Raw genomic sequence first — 23,861 nt, 5'->3', positions numbered from 1 at the left:
CTGGGTCCCGGTTCAAGCACCAATCCGCCCCTTCCCCCGCCGGCCCCCCCTGGGGTAATTACACCCCGTGAGGCCCGGCCCAGCGGGGGCTTCACTCCCAGGCCCCGAGTGCACAGTCCGGACCTGGATGCTCTAATCACCCCTCCTGGTAATTTTTCATTAACGCAGAGAGAAATGTTTGTGAACAAATAAAGGGCGTCCCCCCCACTCCCGGCTCAGGGCCCCCACGCCCGCCCCTGCGATCCCCGCTCCCCCGAAGGGGTGATGCTGCTGGGGCCCTGACAAGGCCGGGTCACCCTGCCGCAGAGACCCGGGCGGCTGCGGCGCCACGTGATCCCGGCAGCTTCATAATAAATTCATTATTACATTTGCCTTCGGCATGTTCTGAGCTCACCCGCGTGAAGCAATTTTTCTCGGGGGTGGGGGCGGGAGAGGAGGCCGGGCGACCGCGGAGAGAGGTCTTCTCGCGCCAGACGCACAGGGGTGGCCTTCGGGTCTTCTCCCCAACTGCGGACACCCCCCCCCAGGCTGCCCCCAGTCCCCACACTGGCCTCGCTTCCCAAGGTCAATGCCCTGAGTAACTGGCAAGCGCGCCAGGGCCACCAGGGCCACCACTGATGGCCAGGCCAAGGCCTGAGCAGATGGCCCAGAGCCTGACCCGGAACCAGAAGGGGAGAGAACACAGGGCCAAGGGTGGGGGTGAGGAGACCCTGCCCCCGGGAGTAACATGAATAACAAAGGCGGCTTATTTTGCAAGTCTGCCGTCCCCCCCAGACCTGTCACTCAGCCTCACTGAGTCACCACAGCACGGGGACAGCAGGCAGGAGCTCAGGGGCCAGGTCCACCACCAGGACCCCCACAGCAAGGGGCCAGCACCGAGGGCAGCCACCTCTACAGCAAATTTCTCGGGTCCCCTGGCAGCCTGGGTGAACCCAATATTCACCCCCAAACCAGAACACTCTCACAGCTACAGTCCTGCAGAGAACAGGAGTGACTGGGGCGGGGTGGCAACATCCCCGGTTCCTCCCCAGCCGCGCCCCTGCCACACGGGGACCAGGTGCAGGCTGCCTCCAGGGCCCCCGCCGGCCCAGGTTCTGCAGAAGGACACGGGCACTGGTGCGGGGAATAGGCCCTTCGCACAGGAGCGCCAGGCACTGCCAGGGACCAGGTGGAGCCCACGAGCGTGCCCGGCGGGGCTGTGGCGCTGGGGGCCCAGGCGGGGCTGCTGGGTGGGGGCCGAGAGCAGTTTAAAGGCAAACAAGGCGGCTCTGGGGGCCGTGCGAGGACAGGCTGGACACCGGGGCTGGCGGCCCGGGAGGCAGGTGATGGAGGCCTGCTAGGGCCGGCCCAGGACTGAGGTTCAAGGCCACCACAGGCTGGGAGTCCCAGAGGTTCCCGGATGGAGGTGATGACGGGAAGTCAGGCAACAGATGGCAGCGACATTTGACGCGATTATTCTAAGCGGCTGCAGCGTGTGCGGGACAGATGAAGGGCTGGAGCGCGGGAGGGGGGTAGGGAGAAGCCGGCAGATGTGGTGGCAGGCTGACCGCGGGGACAGGGGCGGGAGGGGGGCCGGAACGGGGCACAAACAGACCCAAGAAAGGGCCGGAAGGCCGGGTCAAGGCTGGCGTCAGTGTCCAGGGCCGTAACTCCAGGAAGACGGTGCCCAACATCACGATGCCAGGAGGTGAACTTCTCCAGGACGCTCGCTACCTGCTTCCCAGGTCACCCTGTAAACTGACCCTGTGCCAACAGCAGGGTGACACAAGCTGCCTCGGCCACACAGCTCAGCTGGGGACAGAGGCTCACCCATGTGCCTAATTCCCAGCTCCTCCGTCACCCCGTGCCAGCTGGTGCCGGGAGGAGCCCAGGGGCCTCAGTGGTCCCCAAGGTCCCCATCTCACGCTCCACACAGCCTGCCTCCTAGAGGCAGTGGCCCTGACAGTCCCTGGGCCCAGGAACCTCTTTCCGCCCGTTTATCCCACACAGCCAGGCTCTCACCCCAGTCTACAGACAGGCAAACTGAGGCTGGAAGAAATTCACACCCTTATCTCAGGTCACAGACTGACAGGCTCGGAAGCAGGAAGACAAACCCAGTTTTCCTCGCCACTGTGCCGGCAATTTCCTTTTAAATATGAGAAGATGCTGGAAATGCCCCCCCCGCCCCCCGACCAGGGGCCACCTTCCCTTTGGCAGCTCTCGTTTCTGCGACTGCCAGTGGCTGTTTGGGCACCCACCCACGGCTGTGCCCATTCTGCAGATGGAATGAACGAGGATGAGACACGGCACACAGCCAGTAAGCAGGGAGGAGGCTGAGCTCAGGGCTGCCCCCAACCTCGCTTTCCTGGGCTCCTGGGCTCCCGCGCCGGAGCTGCTGGAGGCTGGGAGCAGCCCCCAGGCCCCCACGTGGCCCGTGGCACCTGAGCTAACCAGGCCACCTTCCACCTCGGCCCACGCTCCAAGGCCCTTTGAGTGGGCACTGCCACCCTCCCTCCAGAGAGGCCAGGCGCAGGGGCCGACCGGGCTCAAAGGAGCCTCGCGCAGAGGAGAGGAACCCAACCCGGCCAGGACGAGGCCACAGAGGCCTCCAAGTTTCCGCGGGAGGCCAGGCCAGGAGCCGGCAGGGCCCGGGCCGCCAGCAGGAAAGGGGGCTCGAGCCGGAAGGATAGAATCCGATCTGGGGGAAGCGGAGCCAGAGGGAGGAGGGTGTCAAAAGGCCAGTGTTTGAAACTCTTGCTCACAAGGGCCCTATAAAACCCAGGTCCCGCTCCTGCCCTAGCCCTCAGGTGAACCAGGAAGCCACCCTAGGAGGGAGGCGCAGGTCCCTTCCCTGCTGAGTGTGCGCTGACAGATACTGTCCCTGAAGCTCCCTGCCCGAGGCCCTCCATCCCCAGCCCTGTTGGCAGTTGTGCAAGAAGGAACAGGGGACAGGGAGGGCCAAGTAGCCTTGAAAGAGGGGCCGAGGGTCCCCAGCGGCCCGCATCAGAAGCCAAGAGATGGCGAGGACCGGAGAGGGCCACCTCCCCTCCAGCGGGGGGACGCCCACATCCATGCCAACGGTGCTCTGCACCCACCCTGGCGCCGGGCATCCCTGCTCAGCCGCCCCAACCGCCACCGCAGGCCGAGAGCCGGGCTCCGCGGCAGCAGACGGGGCTGGAGTTCAGCAACCAGCGCTGGGTCCTCGGTCGGAAACCAGACGGGTTTCCCAGGCTGTCCCCCCACCCCCAGCACAGACCTCCAGGTCGCTACATGGCCTGAGCCTCAGTTTCCCTACCAGGACAAGCAAGGGGCAGAAGATCAGGTGAGCGGCAGGGCAGAGGCCAGGCCCACCCACCTGTCTGCATCTGGCCTGACCTCGTGCTGCTGTTTGAGGAAGAGTCAACGGGTAACATTTTAAAACAGGAGGTTGCAAGTCAAAATGAGGATTTTCAGTTTCTCTTGAAAAACCGGAAGCCGCAAAACCCATAATCCCACAAGCGGCAGCAGTCCCTTGGTCTCCAGGTTGCCAGAGTCCCCGCGCTCCCCTGCTGTCTCCGGCTGGCCGGCTTCCTCAACGCCAGGTCTCCCCGGCTCTAAAACTGCGCACAGCACCTGCAGGACCCTCGGCTCAGGTGTTACCCGTGCACTAACTCATAACTCGACCAGGATTCCACGGGAAGAGGTCGACCCCTCCGTTCGCAGTTTCAGGGCCAGGGACCACCCACGAAGGTCAACCCTTTAATCAAAGGCAGTGCATTCAAGCCAGGACTTGCTCCACATTACAAAATGGTTACCTGCTTTTGCAAAAAGGTTCACTTTCACGATGGTTCCCAGTGGCAGACCAAACCCTCTCCCCAGGAAAATACACCTACTGCATTTGACCTACGGTTTTACCCAGTTCACAGAAGCACATCTGTGAACCCCACGGGGTACGTGTGTGAAGATGTGTACTGTCCACACACCCAGATCCTGGATGCCTTACAGCACAGAGTTCTCTAAACAGCAACCCTGAGTATTGACACCCTTCCCCAGTGTGATCTACCTGGGCTGAGGAGGTACAAGTGTCAAAGGTGAGATCCAGGAAACCCCAAGTTCTGATGGTGTTCCCTCCTCCAGACTCATACACCACCTTCAACGCCCCACTTGCCATGTCCAGACATCACTGAACATCTCACTGGAAAAATCCAACTACCCTGTGGCCAAGATGGACTTCGGAGTGAGGTCACTGGAGAAAAGCTCCCAGAATAGTCACAAACCAGGGCAAAGTGGTCACCTTCTCTGGCCACAACATCCTCTGTCAACTGTCAAGCGGTCGACTGCCCAAATCTAAATAATTCTGTAATTCTTCTCAAAACCACACACACACACACACACACACACACACACACACACACACATCCCCTCCACACTTCTAAAGAGGAACTTGCACATTTCCCAGCAAGGCGAGCGGGAAGCTGAGACCCAGAACTGGCTCTCCCCAGGGGACTGTCTTCGCCCCCCGGCTTCCCTCAAACCACACCGTGGCAAGAGGGTCAGCAGAGACCCGTGGTGGGGACACAAAAGCTCCAAGGCCCCCACAATTGCCCAGTGAGGATCTTCTCACCTGTCTCCCCTCCCACAGGTGGTGGGCTGGGAACTCCAACGGCCGGAGTCAGGTGGGTGAGCAGCCGCGGGCAGGACAGCACCCCTGTCCCTTTCCTTGGAGGGCCATTTGGCAGGGACATGAAAGCATTCACGCCCAGCTGGTTCCCCTTCCCAGAACCTGTTCAACGGAACAGTCCCGAGAGTGTGCAGACACGCCCCCGGCACAGACGGGGAGAAAACCCACAGTCCACGCCGCCGCCCTGGCTGGAGGAAGCCCGGCAGTGGCATCCGTACGCAGCACGCCGTTAGGGGATCACAACCGACTCGACGGGTACTGTGAGCTTCAGCCCAAAAACCAGCTACTTATTTAAAATGGACTCCCTGTGCCTAAGTGACAAGTTCCAGGGGTCTGGCATCCCTACTACGGAAAGATTAACTTCCTTAGTCTCATGACATCGTACAGGACATACACTTAGGTGGAAACTGCAAGCGAAGACAATATGTTCAGAAGGAGAAGCCTGGACAGCTTGATTTAAAACAGACACATTCTCAGCCCACACCTTTGGTCCCCTGCAAACCCGAGCACAGAACAGACCAGCAATCTCTTCCAAGAGACCGTCTAAGCAGGTCCCCAACAGCTGAGACGGAGGCCCAGGCAGGACACCTGCCCAGGCACCCACAGGAGCCCATCCTGAGGCTCTGCCTTCTCCCGTGTTAAGTGGGGGTGACTGACCCCACCCCACTGGCGAGGTGGCAGAGGACGACCACACAGATCTGCCGCCTCTGGGATGTAGAATTCTCCCCGATGCTCCCGACTGACTACAAATCTCAGCTTCAACTGTGTTCAACGCTGCGTCTTCCACACCCGGTGTAGCTCGGGCTGTCTAGTGGATGCTCATGTATTTAAGTGAATGGATAAAATACCACATGTCAGATGCAAAACATTACAAAAATACACTCAAAGATAAATGTACACTGGGAGCTCAGTTGGAAGAATCCACTCGCATCCCAAGACTGGGTGAAGAATCCCAGTTGACACGGGGCCCTGCAAACCCGCCAGCTCTCTGCAGCCTGCACAAGGGACACTCACAGCCGTGACGGAGACCGCGCTTGGAGTCCGGTGCGTGGCCTCTGCTCCTTCTCCCCCAACTACCAGCTGTGCCACCGCAGGCAGGTGGATGAATCCCCCCCCGGGGGAGGGGCCTTTCCTCCCTGATTGACGGTTAAATGGGGATAATATCTACCTGGTGAGTCAGACCCCCGTCAAGGGAAGATGAAACTAGGAGGACAAGATACATCACCACGCCCGGGCACACCGTGTGGGACTGACCGTCACAGCAGGCGCTGGCCCGGACCAGGGAGGTCGCAGCGCCTCTAGACACAGACACGGACGAGCTTTCCCACCTGGTCACTAAATCCCAGGGACAGCGCCTGGACTGGGCTCAAGACCTGCCCGGCACACCGACCCCCTGCCCTGGGAGATCGCAGCACGGGCAGGTGCCAACCCTCCCTCCAGGCCCCCAGGCAGGCGCGGTGGCGAGCCTGGACCCTGGCCGCCCTCGGCAGGGGAGAGACATGAGATTAGCACAGAGGAAGCCCCGAAGGCCACGGCCCGCGGCCCCCGCCTGCCCCCACTTGCAAGCTGCCATCCTCAGCTTGACACATAGATTTTCCTTCGGGACGGCTTAACCTGTCCAGCGTCGATACTGCTCTGACCAAAACCTCGCCGATCGATACCTTTTATCGCTGCCTGCGGCCACACACCCACCATGCGAGCGCAGGAAGGGCTGGGCTGGGAGAAGGGCGGCCGTGTGCTAAAGCGCCTCCCTCCACCCGGACCCAGGGCCCTACCTCGGCCTCCAGCGGGGACGTGCTCACCCAGTTTGGAGACCCTGGGAGCCCGGCGGGGTGGGTGAGGCCCCAGAACCACACGCTTCGTTGCTAAAGCCCAAGCAGCAGAGGACCAGCACCTTAAGTCTATGGGCAGAAAGAGCAATTCCAGTCTTGGGGGGACCCACGCCAAACACTGCAAGGGGTGGGGGCTAGGAGACACAGCCTCTTCAGTGTTGTAAACTGAAACCCCAGGAATACCAGCAAGCACCTGCGCAGCCTGTCTTGTGCCAGGTGCTGTCCTGCACACTTTGCATTAATAACATAGCCTTGAACCCTCGACACCCCAAGGATGCAGGTAACATTATTTCTTGTTCCCATTTTACAGATGAAAAAACTGAGGCCCAGAAGACAGGTGCCCAAGGTCACGCAGGTTAAGCTAGAGGCAGATGTGGAGACTGTCAACACAGTAACAGGTGACACTTGCTGGGAGCTCACCCCAGGCCACCTCAGCCCTGACCTGCATGCGTCATTCACCCACCCAGGGGCATGGGCAGGGATCCCGGCACCTCACCCTTGACTAAGAAGCCTCTGCTTCCCTGTTTCACAGATGAGAAAACAGAGGGGGAGAGGGTGATGATGGAAAGTGGGAGGGTCTATGTCACCATTTGCAGCCCCCTCCTGCCCTGTGTGCCCACCTTAGCCCAACCCCAAAGCCCCGGCAACACACAACATGTCCCCAGACACGTCAAGTTCTCCAGCTGGAGGAACTGGTTCCGGAACCAGCAGGCTTGGCCAGAGATCTAAGGGACACAGAAGCCAGCCAGCCCAACATAGCTCTGCATCTGGACGCCCCTCTAGGAGACAGTCGCAAAGCACACCTGGGCCAGGTAAGGAGGGCTGCCTTCAGGATTCTACCTGGGGTTAACACAAGGCCCGGGGACATCCCTGACCAGCCAGGTGACAGGTGCACAGTCCCAGGAGTGGAGTGGGGGGTGTCCATTATGAGTCACTAGGTTTGTGCATCCAATTTGGGGGCAAACACGGCATTCTCTGGCTTCCTGGGTCTCCTTAAACAGCAGGAGCCCACCTTCCCCAGGGAGAGGAATTCCTAACCCACACCTTGCCCCCAGCAGAAGGGCCTTCTAGAACGAAGAGGCTGAGTATCTAAAAAGCCCTTGCCCCACCCTTGGGGAGACCAGGAAGCCAGGAGAAAGCAGAGTCTCCGTGCTCAGCTCTGCCTGCACACAGACATCACCTGGGGGGGGGTTAAGGACCACAGATGCCAGGCCCCACCCCAGAGCTGTGGACTCTGGTGGCCAGGGGACAGCCGGGCAGGGGATTCTAAAGTGCAGCCAAGACTGACACTCCTGGTGTGGAGGCACCCCGCTTCCTCCACCTCCTTCCCCAGGTGAAAACCAGTCTCTTTCCCAGAAACCCCCAAGTTCCACGGGGACCCCAAAAAGCCTCAAGTTCAGCCTGATCCGTTGTCAGGTGCTGGCAAACCCCAAGTTCTTCTGGGGATCTGGCCCCTCCTTCTCTGCAACCCATCCCCCAGGCCCAACCTCCACTCTCACTTCCCCGTGGGCAGCTTCCCCTCGGAACCTCCAGACACGGGGGCGGGCGGGGCGACAGAGGTGGCAGGTTGGGAGGAGCCGATGGACTGGCCCCAGGGACAGGTGGGACCCGGAGCTGGATGGACAATGCCAGGCAGAGGGGCAGCCTGTGCAGGCACAGGGACTCGGCCAAACGCGGGAGCAGCGGGAACTGCGTGCGGTTCCGTCTGGCTGGAGCCGAGGGCGTGAGAGAGGCGGCTGGTGGGGGACCGAGCTGCAGAAGCGAGATTAAAAGGCCCCCGAGTGCGCGTCTGGCAGGCGTGCAAAGGGCTGCTTTGGACGCGCTCCTGTTTTATCTGTCTGTACACCTCCCGGCGGCGAGCGCGCGGCTGGGTTCAGAGGAGGCACTCAATAAATTCTCACTGACAGGAACACTCAGAAACGTCACCTCCCAGGCTGTGGCCTCAGCCGGGGAGAAAGGCCAGCGTGTGTGGAAGTCAAGCCAGAAGCACGGCGTCCCACACCGCACTCGGCGAGGCCACCGAGATCTGAGACTCCACGGGGGTAGAAATTAAAGCAAGATGGCTAGTCTCAGCGCAGTCACCAAGATGAAATGTCACCTGAAACATGGATCTCTGCAGGTTCAGAAAACAGCTCTCCTGGCACCCCAGGAGAGGGAGCGGAGGGCGGGAGGGAGGCCGGCCTCACGTAGCCTGTGGTTTTGGAGGACGCTGCTGTTGCCACAACAGAGGCAATTAACACGCTACCCAGAGAGAGCGCCCATCCAGCCCGACTCAACCCGCTTTGGACTTCGAGTAACCCAGGCTGGGAATTCCAAAGCTTCAGACGGGGCCAGGAAAAACCGGCCTTGCTAGCTGACTGCACAAGCCCCTGTGAGCTCCTGGGGGCAAGAAAAAAGGTAGCAGCCGGGTCGGTCTCAGCTCACCTGTGCTCTTCTGGAAAAGGAGGAGACGCCAAACGCCCCACCCCCTTCAGAGCAGGGCAGGACGGGCAGCCCTGGGGGGCTTGGGAGGCCCAAGAGGGGCTTAGGACTCAAAGGGGAGGGCGGTCTCAAGCGTGGTGGTGCAGGACCTGGGCCCGCCGCAGAGCGGTGCTGTGCAGACTGTGCTCTTCCTCTGGCAAGACGTGCTGCGCCCGGAGGCAGGCCTAGCTTCTGCTCCCAAACCACAAGGTACTCTCAGATCTGCAGCCCCCGAACTTCCCCCAGAGACAGGGAAGTTACTTGGCAGCCGCAGGACTGCCAGAGGGGACAGCGTTGCCAAGGCCACCAGAGCTTCCAAAGGGGTCGGCTTCTGGCTGGGAGCTTGTGCCAGCCCCACGCCTCTCTGAGCTTCGGTTTGCTCACCTGTTAGGGCACCTCCTGGCCTCAGCCTTTGCATCAGAACCACCTGGGGGCTCTGGCAAACCCGCAGGCCTGACCCAGGAACCCAGAGGCTGTGGCTTAACTGGGCTCGGGGAGGCCTGGCCACCAACATCTTTAAGACAACAAATGAGAGCAACAAACCCTTTCAAACCTGACACGCCAGGATCCTAAAGGCTGTCCCCCAAGAGGTCGGGGCCTGCACTGCAGAGGACACTCTGTGGCCTCCCTTCTGCACGCAGCCTCACAGATACGACCATGCCTGGAAACGGGACAGGTCTCCCAACCTCCCTCCCCCACTTGGCGACCCTGGCCCCGGAACAGCACTGCCCTCCAGGCTCGAGGGAAGAAAACTCCAAGTGTCAAAACCGTGGCTGGCACCAGCTTCCCCCTTCCCCTCCTGCTGCCAGAGTGACAAAAGCCAACCCCGCACCTGGCCATCAGGGTTACCCTCCTCCCAAAGAGATGAGGAGACGGGGCTGGGAAGTCTCTTAAGCAGCACCAAGTAGCTGCGTTTGCAGGGCAAGGCCTCACAGAGCGCTTCCTAGTGTACCTGGGCGGGGTGTGACTCCCGGCACAGCCAGCAGCTGGGATGACACACGGCTGCCAGTCGGAGCCTGCGCCCTGGCCCCTCACCTGTGGCGTGGCCGCTGAGTCAGCCGACAGCCTGTGCCTCAGGTTCTGCCATCCCTGCCGTGGAGGCGGCCGTAAACACAGGGTGAGCAGCACTTAAGTGCTCCAAGTTTAAGCAACACTGGGGAAGGCCCAGGCGAAGGCTGCTCACCTGGGGTCCCCCTTCCACCCTTTCAGAGGGGGTGGGGCGCAGGATCCCAGGGGAGACGCTGGGGCAGCCGATGGGGGAACACGCTTCAAAACGCCCCACCGAGACCTTCCACCCCGGGTCCCCGCCTCCTGGAAATCGGCTTAGGCCGAAATGCTCCCACCCAGAGAGCGGCTGCGCCTTTTGTTCAAGCGCCTTTTACAAAAGGATTCCTTTTTTCATTTGGTGGTCTCGCTTTTTGTTTCCAAACCCCAACCTGTGTGGGCCCCTACCCCCCAAGCCCCAGATAAGGCACGGCAGGGGTTAGCAAGGGTTTAGTGTATTTTAAACGCACTTTGCAGACAAAGGCTAGTTTGTAAGAGCCAAATCGACTCAAATCCGGCTGCTATCCACCACCCCACTGGGGGCCTGGCAGGCGCTCCCCCCACAGCCACTCACAGCCCTCAACACTTCAACCAGGGCTCCAGCCTGGGGCTCCCAGCCCCACCACATGGTGGGGCGTAGGGACCCCCCCATGCAATGGGGGTGTCGTGCCATTCCCTGTCCCCAATCCTGGAGCCACCCCCCCCACGGCCAGCGCCTGGAGCCTCCACTGCACATTTGTAAGTGGCCCCCTTGTCCCCCACCCGGCGCTCGGGAGGGGAGGCGGGAAGGGGGGACGGGGGGCGGGCGCAGGGAGGGTGAGCCCAACTGCCGCTCCGCCTCCACGAAGGGAATTTAATTAGCCTGTTGGAGAGGCGGGCGGGCGGCCGAGGAGGTGTCTCTGGTGCTGCAATATAATTGAATCGGCTCCACTCGGTCGGGCCACTCGCCGCCCATCAGCGCGGCCGCCGGCCCCGGGAGGGCTGGGGGCGGGGAGGCGCATCCAGGCGGAGCAGGAAGGGCCGCGGAGGGAAAAGGACAGCGCGGGCGGGGGGCGGCGGATGTGCAATCACCCTCCCACCTCCGAGGCTGGGGCAGCCATCTTCTGCAGGAGGAGGGGCAGGGACCGCTCCGCCGAGGGGTGGGGGCAGAGGCGGAGAGGCGCGGCGAGCCCCGGGCGCGCCCTTCCTTGGGAAGCAGGGCGCGGGGGTCAGAGACCCGCGAGAGGCTGCGGTCCCGCCCTCCCGGTGGCCTCCCCCGCTCCGAGGGGGCGGGGAGGGGGAGGGGAGCAAGACAAAAACCCAAACGGCGCGGCCCCAGCCGGCGAGGCGCCCCCCCCCCCCCGCAAGTCATCGCCAGCACCTGCCGCGGGGGCACACGGCCGCCCCCCTTCGCTCCCTCCCACGCCGCCGCAAAGTTTTCATTCCAGCTCCCGAGCGTCGGCAGCGCTCGGAGACACCCCCCGCCGCGTCGGCCCCCCCATGCCCCCCACTTTATCTGCCCGCCCGACCAGGCGCACTCACGCGCCCCTCGCCGAACGCAACCCCAGAGCCCGGGGCCCCGCGTCCCCGCCCGGAGCCAGGCTGCCCAGGCTGCGACCCGCAGGCGGGGGGAGGAGGTGGCCTTTGGTCGCCTGCCCGCCCTCCCGGCTCTTATCGCCGCTCACACTCCGGGGAAGTTGCCCAGGAGCCGTTGGCGGCCACCCCCGCGGAACCCGCGAACTTGGAGGAGGAGAGTCTGGCGGGGATTGGGGGGCGGGCGGAGGACCCCCCCCCCCCCGTCCCCTGTCCAGTGCGCTCACCTTTCATGCCAGGGCCCCACAGCTCCGCCTCGGCTGACACATGCTGGAGCCACCGTCGCTCAGTGTTTGTCTAAACTGCTTATCTCACCCGGGGCTGCTCGGCGGCGGCAGCTCGAGCCCGCTGGGGAGGTGGAGCTTCCGGGGCCCAGGCCAAGAAACACCTGCTGCTGTCGCCGCCGCCGCCGCCGAGGACACACCCAAGCGCAACGCCGCCCACTCCCGGGCCACTGGCTCGCTCCCGGCTCCCTGACCTCAGCCAGCGGGAGGTGTCGGGTTTCAGCCGCAAACACACAGGCGCGCGCGCGCACCGACGGGCACCCGGGTATACCCGCTCCGGCAAACACCCCTCCCCAGCCCGGCCGGCCAGGTGAGCCGAGGACACCCGGGCAAGAGAGGTGCCTCCCCCACGCTCCCAGAGACCCCTGTTGGACTGCTCGCGGGGGAGGGGGGTCTTGGAAACGCTGGAGGCCAAGACCGGTCACTTGACTCCAAAACTAGGGAGCAGCCACAACACGCTCGCCACGTGAGCGGTGCCTGTAGCAGTGCCTGGCACACACACAGCAGGCCCAGTAACGGGCGAACGGAGGAGCTCCGCGTCCTGGGGCCTCCTGGAGGACAACTTTCTTGGCGCCAGTGTGCGGGGGAACAATATGAAATAGGTGGCGTGCGTTAATCCTCCCCAACACCCCCACACCTGACCTTATTGCCCCACCTGAAAAACTTTATGTTAAGAACTCGAGCCACTGCAGCCTCAAAATTCTGGAAAGCGCCCCCCCCCCGTTTTAAGTAACTTTTGGGAAGGCCACCATGCAGGCGGGGGAGGGGGGGCGTTAGTTCTTTAAAGAACCCACGCCCGAGGGGCCGGAGAGTCCACGGAGGCGCCGCTCCGCCAGGGGGATCATTAAGTAGCTGGGGTTGCGGTCAGAGGCGAGGTCGCCCGCCTCCAGAAACTGGCACGACCCGCTGGGCTTCTGGCCCAAGCGCAGCGCCTCCCCATTCCTGGCACCCCCCACCCTACCTCACCCAGGCACTTGACTGGGATGACTCAGGGAGCGTCCTGAAATTCCTGGGCACCCACAGGCGGCGCGGAGAGGGACTGAGGGCCCCAGCCTCCCCACCCCCAGCTCCGCCCGCCACGCCCCCACCGCGCCGGGCGCGTCTCCAGGAAGCGCGGGGTTAAAGGGGCGGGCCAGGCCTGCCCTGGTCGGCTCCGGCCCACTCTAGGGCCCGGGGCTGTGACCTCGCGCGCGCCCGAATCTCCCAGCGTTGCGCTGAGGCCCCGGGGTCCTCCCTGCCCGTCCTCTTCCGACAACCCTCTAATCCACCGCTTTCACAGTTTTGAGCTCCGAGGCAAACGAATACCCCCAGGGCGGCCCGCTGCGGGTTTCGGCTTTCGGCCCCCGATGCCAGCGCGCGCTTCTGCCAGCCCCAAACCTGTCCCGGGACATGCCCGCGCCGCGCTTGGCAGGCGCGCACGCCGCCGTCCCCGCGGGCCCGCCTCCCCCGCCTTCCTCCCTCCCTCGCTCCCTCCCCGCGCCAGCCCGGATTGCGACGGGAGCGAGCGCTGGGCGCCTGCCACCCCCCATCCATCTGTTCCCGATGACGCTGGCGGGCCTGGAGCATTCGGGGCCCGCGCCAGCAGGGAGCAAAACCAGCCTGCGTGCCCTCTGGGGGCGGGGGCCTGACGGGCGTCCCCAGGCCCCGCACACTCCCCGTACACCTCCGGCTGAGCGCACGCGGGGTGGGGGCGCACGCCGGCCGGCCCCCCCCGCCTTGCACAAGGCTCCTGGCCGACCACAAACGAAAAGGGAAACGGACCGGCGAGGCCAGGCCGGGCCGTTACTGGCTCCTACCTGCGGCCGGTCGGCCCAGGCAGCGTGCGGGGGGTGGGGGTGGGGGCGCTTCCCCTTCTCGACCCGCGTCGCTCCTCGGGGGCGCCCCCTCCGGGCCTGGGCCTTGGCCCGACGCCTTAATTTACGCACAGCTCGGCGCCGAGGCCTCGGGTAATTTATATCCCGCACTGGCCCGCCGGCTCACCCGGCCCGGGCCTGGGCTGGGAGGGGGAGGGGAGTGCCCTCCCCCGCCGGGAGTCACGGGCGGGGGGAGGGGAGGATAGGGAGGTGTCAGGAGAGAATGAAACAACTGGCCTGGAGCCTTAAACACAAAGTTAAAAACCTCCGGGACGGGTCCAGCCCGTTTCCCACCCGGATTACAGGCGGGGGGGGGGGGAGGGAATAACATGCAAATGAACATCTCGCACCTGGCCTGGAGCTGCCTCCCAGCCTGGTTCCCCAGGTAAAGACACCCAGGCCCCACCTCTCTCCCCAGGACACGACGCTGCCATCTACTCCCCCTGTTCCTTGGAGAGGCCCTTGGCGAGGGGTGCAGGTGGGGTCAGGTTCTTCCACCTGTTTGAGCAGGACCACGACAACCAACGACCATAAAAACGTGTGGGGTGGCCATGGAGGGGTAGCACTCCGCTCATTTAGAGCTGGCCAGTCCCTCCCGCGTACTCATCTGGCTCCACTGGACTGTGAGACGGGTGATCTGGTCCCCATTTCACCGATGAAGCTGAGGCCAAGCGTGGCTCCAGGTCACGTGCTCACAGGTGACACGCGAGCTGTGCCCCAAGCTCTCACCTGGAGTCTGTCCACCTCCAGCCCAACAGGCCGAGGGGAGCGAGCCGCTGCCGGGCAGCCCAGCGACCGCCGGGGGGCAGCCGCGAGCCGGCTATGTGCAGGCCGGCCGGCGACGCGGCGGCCACGAGGCGGGCTGGCGCGGGGGAGATGGATGACACTCACTGTCAGCGCGCCCGCCCCGAGGAAATTAGTAATCTGGGAGCACGGCCTTGGAGTTTAAGGGTGGGAATTGCTCTCCTGCAGCCGGCGCTCCTGCTAACGAGGTTTGTCGCCGGACTCCTAATTTCCCACCGCTCGGGGCTAAGGCTGGCCTCCCTCCATTTCCCGCCAGGCTGTCCCTCCTCCACTCTGCTCTGGACCAGCTCCCCGCCCGCCCCCCGCGCGCCCAGCCCGCCTCGAGCCCTCCCTGGGCACCGTGCCTCGCCTCCGTTCCCACTTGCATGGAAAACTGGCCCAGAAGGGAGGTAAGGAGTGAAACGGCAACGTGCCGGCGCCAGTCCTGCGGGGAACATGGCCCAGAGGAGGGCGGGGGCTGCCCTGGTGGCCTGATAGCTGTGCACCCTGCCACGGCCCTGTTCCTTGGTGCCAGGGCCAACAGGACGCTCCTGCCTGCCTGCCCACCCCTAGGCCCCTGCCAGTCTAAACTGTGCCTCCCCCAGCGGGAAGTGGGGCTCTGCGGCTCTCACCTGGCTCCGAGTACCTGCTTCAGTGACTCCTAGGTACAGCCCCACTCCCCCCAACCCTGGAACCCATGAATCCTGCACCACAAAGGGGATTAAAAAGCCTTCCATCTCTGACGAATAAGGGTCACCTTAAACCTGCTCCCCGAGCTCAGGCACTGAGAGAGGCCCAGAGGAAAGGGCTGTCTCCAACCAAGACAGGTGGGCATTTGTCACTCGACAAACACACCGTGCCCCAGCCGCTGTTTCACGCCTGCCTTCCCAGGAACAGAACTGAAGCAAGCCCTAATCCCATACTCAGGCCAGGGGACCGACACCGGACGGCGGGCACTGACAGACAGGGCACTTCCAGGCAGCAAGGAATCAGGTAGCAAGAAGACAGGATGACAGCTTGCACCATCCCCACCACTGTCTGGGTGCTTATCTGGGCCAGGTGAGGTGCCCAGGGGTGTAGGCACCACTTGGATTGTCACAACCCCACCGAGTCCTAGCACAGGTGCCAGCCCTGCTCTGGGGACAGGGACCTGCACTCCTGTTCCTCTAGGAGTTAGCAAGATGCCGTAAGAGCTGACACAGGGTCCCCTCCCACCCTGACAGCTGTTCCTGGCACGTAGATGTTACCTGCATCTTTACATCACCCTGGCACCTCACTCAGTGCCTGGATCTGCGAGTCAGCGTCAGGGACCTGACTCCAGTGGGAGGGAGGTGTAGCTCTCTTCTGCCACCTCCCAAGCACCTAACATGCCCCAGCGCTGTCACTCGGTGCCCTCCCGGCCCCGCAAGGCAGGCAGTGACCTCCATTACACAGCCCGAGTGGGAGCCCTGAGCAGGTTAATTAACCTGCCTCGGGCACACAGATTCCACCTCCAGTCTGATGCAGATGTGGCTGTCCTCCTACCTGGCAGCAGGGCTCAGTAACTACCCGCCACAGTCACCCTGATTATTCAGAAACGCACCTGCAGGGGGGACTACAGGTCCCAGAGCACCTCCAGGTCGAAGCTCTCACCTCTGGAAAGCTGTCCTGTGCCTGAAAACCATTTTGGTTGGGGGTCCGAGGAGCACCCGTTCCCTGCCCAGAGCTGAGCACCCAGGGATTCGCCCAGCCCCTCTGCGTCAGTGGGCCACCCTCCCCAGCCCCTCCTGCCCTGTCCCGTGGCCAAGCCCCCACCACTTAAAGATCCTGTCCTCCTCTCTGTGCCCTGCTATCACTGGCCCAGAAATCCTTCCCACTCTTCAAAGCCCAGCTTAAATCTTATCTCTCCCAGGAAGGCTTTTCCCATCCCCGCCTCTGGAAGTCCTCTCTGCAGGCGCTGCGTCCCACTGGCAGATGGCGATCCCAGAGCCTTAAATGACACACCGATTCCCAGGCCTGCCCCTAATGAGCTGAGGTCTCCAGGCGGGTCCCAGGGAGGAGCATGTTTAACGCTCCCCTGGGGTTGCTGGGGCCCCAGGCCTCGCTCCCCAGCGAGGCCGTGGGTGCCCAGAGGGAAAACGGCCTCTTGTCTCAGGGCAGTGACACAGTCCCCAGACGAGCTTTAAGATTTAACCCAGCCCTGCTGAATGGCTCCTGGGGCGGGGGAAGGGGACACGGGGAAAGCAGACCCTCCTCTCCCCACCTGGCCCTGGGGGAGGATCCAGGTTCTGCAGGGATGCTGGGGGAGCCCCCCCACCAGCTCAGCCGGCTGTCAGGAGCCGAGGTCACCTACTGGGGAGCGGGAAAGGGTTAAGGCGAATTCCCTCTGAGGAGTGACGGGAGTTTTCCTCTTAACCCCGGGCTGCCCAACACTTCCTGCCCTTTCAGCGCCCGGCTCCAGCGGGCACCCGCACACAGCTGCACTCCTTTACAATCAGTTAACAGCTGTTTTGCATAGATTTTCAATTCTAATTGCCTCGCTTTGTGAGCGCCGCCGAGCCCTGGTGAATGGGGACGCCGCCGCCGCCACGGCTGGAAAGCGGCGGGCGGGGGGCACTCGAGAGAGGAGTAAAAGGAGGCAGAGGGAGGCGGGGCCGCCGGCTTTTATTTTTCTAAATAAGAAAAGAATACCCCCGCCACCAACTGCCCCAGCCCCTGCCTCTCCTCCCCGGAGCGGGCAGCTCTGAAAGGGGCCCTGCCTTGGGAGGGGCGCCCACCCTGTGCCCTGGGCTCCCAGACCCCACCCCAGACACAGGTCCCAGGGGGCAGCTGCCAGCTCCGAACCGGCCTCGGGAGCCATCACTTGCCTCCCCCCCACCCCCGCAGCCCCTTCCCCCCACCCCCCAGGCTCTCCAGTACCCAGATATGGGGAGCTAATTGGACAATAAAGTTGAGCAGCAAGGAAACTCGCTCTCCGGAGACAGCTGGCATCTATAAAAGAGAAATATTTGCATTTAAAACCTTTAAACTTTATATGGCTGGGCCAGGCCGAGGCAGGGAAGGGTGGATGGAGGGGGGAGCGCCGGGGTGATCCAGGGCGGCAGTGACTCCTGGGAGTTCTGGACCCTTCTGCCACCCCTGACCCCGTCTCACCCCAGCAGGCCTGCTGCTGTCTCTGGGATGCAAGTCAGCCACTGCTGGCCGGAGCAGACGTGGTCAAGTGCAAACCCTCCCAGGCTTCTGAACTCTTGAGAGCTCAAGTCCACTTGGGCAACCCGTGGGAATCCCACGGCATTCGGGGATGGGTCCTGCACCCTGGCGGCGGGCCTGGCTGAGCCGCTCAGCAGGCCAGTCCCAAGCCGCCAGCCACAACCTGTTTCTCTCTCGGGTTGCCGAGAACCTTCGGGGCCCAGTGGAAAGCGGAGGCCCCTTGGTGATGGCTTCTGGCAAAAAGACAGTTTGCAAGGAGGCGTCTCTGGCAGCCTGAAGCCTTGCGCCCCAATCCCTGCGCCCCTGTATGGTGCAGCCGTCTGAGGGCACCTGCCCTGTTCCGTATCTGGAGCCCACTGTGCAGATGGGGACATGGAGGCTGAGCAGTCCAACCCGCTTCCCGAGGGCCCCCAGAGCGTCCTCCAGCGCGCTGCTGTCTGGGGCGGGGGTGCCAGGCTTTCATTTCCTCGCATGCCTAGTTCCCATTTTTCATATTTGAGAGAAACCTGGCCAAATTTCCCTACTGTCAACATTTATGATGTAAAGCCGGGACCGGGAATGTGTTCCCGAGTGGTCTTATTTTAGCAGGCTTTTATAAAATCGCAGCACACTCAGAATCCTGGGCTCCGACTCCCGTCCACCTGGCAGGCCTGTGCCGCGACAGACGTCAGGGGCAGGCGCGGAACGTCTAGGGTGCAGGTGAGGAGAAGGGGCGGGAACGGCCGCCAAGACCATGGCACCTGTGTAACTTCCAGCCACGTCGATGAAACAAAAGGCGCACGGGAACCAGCCCCTGTTTCTCACGGACAGCAGTCAGGGTGGCACAGCCCGTCCTCGCAACTTCTCTTCCCACCAGGAAAATTCTTCCAGTCCTAGCAACCCAGTCTCGACTCCCGGGTGGCCGATGGCCCAGCCCGGCTGGCGCTGGCGGCCTCTAATCACCTATAAAACCGTCTTTGGCTTGTCTCATTTGCTCCCTGTGGGGCACCTCCCTCTCCAGCCAGGTAACTGTCCCCGTCCTCAGCGGGCGTTTCTAGCTATGGAGCAGAAACTCTCTAGAAACATCCTGGGCCAACGCCTCCCCCTTCCTAGACTTGTTAACCTCTGATCATCCAGAGGGTAAATTTTAAAACACGGCTTCTGGGGGCACACAAAGCACGGACACGCAGGTCAGCGGCTGGGCCAGCACCGGGCTGGGCACGTCACCCCGCTGCACACGGGTCTCCGCAGCTGCTGCCGGGCGAGGAACGTGGCCCTGCCCCCATTGTGGTGTGCGCCGGACAAGATAATCAAGTGGGAAGCGCCATGCCCGGTGCCTGGGACACAGTGGCGCCCAGAAGCCTTACCTGAACTTTGGCGTGTGCAGGAAATGGAAGGGCCGTGCACGCAGAAATAAAGTTTTACGAGGAAGCGCTTTGTGGCACCAGACCAGGTGGGCAGGGAGGCTGGTCACTTGAGGCCGTGGCTGTGCCATGCCGGGGCGAGGGCAGCAGAACTTCCTTCTCCTCCCCCACACGTCAGAAGGCACAGGGAATCACGCACGCTCCCAGGATCACGCCAGCCACGTGCGTGAGCCCAGCCCCTGCCGGCCACAGGCTGCTCCCCCGTGGCGGGGGCAGGGGAGGGCAGGGGGAGCAGATGTCACCCAGGTCTGCTGTGTGCATTTGAAATACCGAGGGCGCCCGGCCTGGCTTCCGTCCTCAGAGCTGCATCTGTAAAAATTTGCCCCCAGCCCAGGTGAGCACCCGCAGGCGTGCGGTTGTCCGTACACCGGGGTGTCACTCAGCCACAGGGAGAGCCCTGATAGGTGACGCTACAGCACGGATCAGCGGGGACAACGAATCCCGCCTTCACGTCCACACAGAACCTCGCACACGCATGTTCCTATCAGCGTTATTCACAACTGCCAAAAAGTAAGAACAACCTAAATGTCCATCAATGGTTCCCTTTGGGGTGATAAGAAAACGTTTTGGACCAAGATCGAGGTGACGGCTGCACAACACGGGGACTGCACTAAAGGCCACTGAATCAGACACTTTAAACTGGCCAATTGTATGTTATGTGACTTTCACCTCCATCGAGAAAAATCCAGTGGGAACCACCACCACCCGCTCCTGCCACTGGGAGAGGCCGGACGCAGGGCGGGGCCCGTGGTTCCAGAGGGCCCCCAAGCTGAGCGTCCCCTGGAAACTCCCTTTCAGGCTGCGCTTATGACCGACCCTCCGGCATCTGGGGCTGAGCAGTGGAGGAGACACCCGTGGCACTCAGGTGGATTCTGCTTCCAGGGCGTGGATCCAAGCGCAGGTCGGGGGCTCGCCGAGTCCCGCCCTCCAGTGAGCTCCCCCCAGAGCTGCAGACCTGGTCTTGTCCTCAATCCACAGTTGTCCCATTCTGGGGAAGGTGGCCCCGTGCGCCCTGAGCAGCTGGGGGCGAGACACGGAAATGCACACACCTGCCACCTGGCCACCTGCCTGGAAAGCAGCCACCTGTGACCCTGGGCAGGTATGGAGGCGCACAGGGAAACGAGGCTGGCCGGAAGCCATCCGGTGGCAGGGGAGCCCCCAATCCTGGACCCTGACCTGAGGCCGGCATGGCCCATCATGGGGGGGGGGCGGGCGCAAGGGCAGCCCCTGTAACTGGCACATCGACAGCCACCGTGGGCGCACTTCCACCTGCTGGGTGTGGGCACCGTGTGGACCCGGCAATGTGGCTGGTTCCCTCAGTGGCCTCTGAGAATAACCCTCCTTTGTAAAGATTAACCACCTGACCTCATGCCGGGTCAGGGGTTTCCCTATGACTTCCTGGTCCATCAGCCGGCTCAGAGGACAGCCACGTGCCAGAGCCCCACCACGGTTGCTGCAGAGAGGCAGGCCACGTGCCCAGAGAGTGAGCAGGAGAGCAGGCCCAGGACAGACCTGGGTGGGGCAGGGCAAGGCCGGGGAGCCCGCTGACCACGGGAGGCCGGGAGCTACGCCAGACCCCCAGGCCGGCCGGGGCCCTGGGGTGTCCACTGGCACCACACAGACCCCAGGGATCCTCAGACTTTTATCTCGGGGTGCTCGTTCCCGGATTTTCACTGCATGTTTAAAAGCCTTCAAAATTCTTTTAGGTATCAAACAGCACCAGGATGTGTAGGTCTATAAATCTGCTTGAGCCCGCCCACCTCCTCCCTGCTGGCCACCCCCACCCCCGGGCACTACGTGCCACTCATCCGGCCCTGGCAGCAGCCCTGGTCTCTCGCAGTCACCGTTTGCTGAGTGCCCACGATGCGCCAGGCCTCCTACTCTAGTGCCATCCTTACCGCGCGGGGGCTGGGGTCAAACCCAGGAGCCCTTATTCTAGCCCGGCACTCTGCCCTCAACCCACCCCATCCCTGCCCTCCTGACAAATGTGTCACTAAAATCCCAGACGGTCACTCGGACAGTCAAATCCCAGTGGCCTTATCATTGCAGATGCGGCAAGTGATGCACACAGACAAGACCCCGGGTGTCACGAGGGGCCCGGCCGCGCCTGCCTTGGAGCCCACGGCCAGCCCTGGGGCCGGCCGGGCGCTGGAGCCGTTTGCTCTGGCTCTCGTACTTATGCCTTTGTAACTGGGTATCACACATGGAAATAATCAGAGAGGAAAGGTTCGATCTTAGAAGTGTTGGCAGCATTGAAGTTCTGGGTGACGAGGCTTTGGCCAGCCGCCCGAGGCTCCCCTGGGTGGCTGCTGGGCCGCAAGCGGAGGGCAGCTGTGGAGGCCACTGGCCCACAGGTCATCTCCTCTGTCAACCTGTACCTGTCCCCTGGGCTCTGCTTTGCCCACGAGCTTGGGCTCTTCACTTTCCCCCTTGCCCAACCCTTCGTCCTGCCTCTGTCTGCGAAGCGCCCGTCCTGCAATGCCTCCTCCCCACCCGCGGCCCCTTGCACGCCCTCCCAGCTGGCCTTCCACCTGCCACCAAAGGCCACCCTGCATGCCAGCCCCGCTGTGTGTGCCCACTCAGCCCTGGCTGCACCCCACTCCTGCCACCCTCGACCGACTGAGCCTCCTCTGGCTTCATCTTCCCGCAGGCCCCTCTCCTTCCAGGGCTGCCATGGGGCTGTCCCCCCACCACGCTCCACCCTCACCCTCACGACCTCACACTCCCATCTCTTGGCCTGACTTGTAATTCAAACCTCCCCTCCATGGGCCATTCCAGAAGCATCTCTTGGTCTCTTTCAACTCACAGAGCCCCCCTACCCTTCCCTGCCCCTGCTGTATCCTCCCGCCCTCCCTCCTTGGGCTGATTTGGATAGAGCACCTCTCCTCACCTCTGCTCAAGCTGCACCCCCTGTCTGGTGCACCTTCCCACATCTCGAGCATGAAGGAAGGGGTAAGTGGTGAAGAGGTTCCCGAAAGCCCTGGCTTAAAATTCTGCCTCCTCCAGGCAGCCTTCCCAGATGGTGGCTCTAACCCCCCAGTGGAAGCTGACCCTGCCCGTCCCACCCAAGGGTTCCTGCAGCATCCTCGCTTTCTGCCACGCTCAGGAAGCCCAGACGTGGGAGAGGGAACTGAGCGAAACGAAATCAAGAAGCCCCTAGGAGGACACAAACCCTCATCAGCGACAAACGCTCCACATATCCGTCCTGTCCCCAAAATAAATGCAGCCAAAAAAGGATGCGGGAACCTCCTGGAATTCATGCACTGAGCCATCTCGTCCTAGAATGCAAGTGCCTTTCCCGAGTTGACGAGATGGATTTTGTCACCAGCCCTTACAGAGTCCCTACATCTGCGACGCCATGCCAGTCCCTGCTAGTAGCTGGGTATTTTGCAGAGAGTCATCAGGAAAGCAAATGCTGGGTTTTTGGTGTTTTTGTTTTTTTTTTTTTTAAAGGCTCCCAGATATCTTAAAAGAAACACACTGAGACACACACACACACACACACACACACACACACACACACACACCCGACTAGAGCTTTCACAGCTGCAAACTCAGCCACGGCCTCTCAACATCAACCTCTCGCCTGGAGTTCAAAACATTCTCCTCTCCCAGGAATGACAGTGGCCCCGGAGAGAGCTGTCACCGGGCATCGCCATCGGCCTGGGATGACAGCTCGCCAGCCCCTCCCCTTGGCCCACATCTAGGCAGCACGGAGCCCAGCCCCCTCCCGCGGCGCCCTGCACAGACCTGCCTGTCTAGCAATCGAGCACAGGGTGAGCACAGCCCAGCTCAGGACTTCTATTCCTGGCTCAGCCAGCAAATTGCTCCGCGACCTTGGGAAAGTCCCCACGCCGCTCTGACCCCATCTGCGAGTGTGCCCGTTAACAACCCAAGGTGGCATCTTAAAAGCACGCTCCGCTCGAAGCAGCCATGTCGACGGAGGGGGCCTGGAAGAGGACAGCCCCCGTGCGTCTCCGGCTGGCTGCAGCGCGGTGGGCGGACATGCTCACGGAACACCTGAAACCACCTGCAGAAGCCGCAGACCCCAGACGGGCAGCCGGGCACCGCTCCAGGGGGCTCGCACGGGAGGGGTCTTGCCAGGCCTCCGCCACAGGGAGGGCCACTGTCACCCTCCCGTGTCGGGAAGACAGGAGTCACGGAGCCTTGCACATGGCAGGGGTGACAACCTCACCTTTCTCCCAGGTGACAAGCCCGTGGGCCTCACAGCCTGTTCAGAGCTGGCAAGGAAGTCAGGAGGAAGAGAAGGAGAAACAGGGAGGGAGGAGGCAGGGCCTCTGCTGAATGTCCCTCCTGTCCCCTCCAACAGCTTCAGCCCGTGTTTGGCAATTCCTCAGGGACAGAGAAGGCCAGACAGGTGAAATGAGAGGGCTCTCGGTCACACGTGGCAGGCCAGGAAGCCAGACCTCAAGATTCACCCCACTGCCCTATCAACCCACGATCCCCAAACTTCACATCACACAAAAACCGCCAGGTTGAGACACATGGGATTCACGTCACGACCTCACCTGCCTCACCCACATTCTAGATGGGGGACAGGTCCAGGGTGAGCCTAGAATCTGTTTTCAACAGGTAAGCCCTGCCCCCCACTCCCAGGGGGTGCTCTGGGGCTCGCCCTTTGAGAACCGCCTGACTTACGCCAGCTCTCTCTGTCATCTGATTTGTGGCATGATCCTCTTTTAAAATTTAATTTTTTATTTCTTCTTCTCCGCCTCTCTCCCCAGCAGAATTGGAAGCAGCGTTACCAACCTCCGATATCGAGACGTGTTTATTATTTTTAC

At 62.5% G+C, this 23,861-nt stretch overlaps 1 protein-coding gene across 5 annotated transcripts in view; it reads right to left on the bottom strand.

The window, feature by feature from the left end:
* Positions 1–23,861, bottom strand: part of GSE1 (Gse1 coiled-coil protein) — a 102,552-nt gene that overhangs the window by 41,001 nt on the left and 37,690 nt on the right. The window contains exon 1 of one of the 5 annotated variants that reach the window (XM_045533729.1): positions 11,775–12,052. The exons of 3 other annotated variants lie outside the window; for them this stretch is intronic. In XM_045533729.1, the coding sequence (XP_045389685.1) occupies positions 11,775–11,781 (7 nt within the window). In that variant the 5' untranslated portion in view covers positions 11,782–12,052. Of the gene's footprint in view, positions 1–11,774; positions 12,053–23,861 lie in introns of those variants that run through there. One more of the 5 variants, XM_045533732.1, reaches the window with a different exon arrangement.

Source organism: Lemur catta, chromosome 20 (genome assembly GCF_020740605.2).
Source record: "Lemur catta isolate mLemCat1 chromosome 20, mLemCat1.pri, whole genome shotgun sequence".
NCBI classification, from domain to species: Eukaryota; Metazoa; Chordata; class Mammalia; order Primates; family Lemuridae; genus Lemur; species Lemur catta.
The sequence above is the reverse complement of the archived record's forward strand: the minus strand, read 5'-3'. Positions and strand labels throughout refer to the sequence as shown.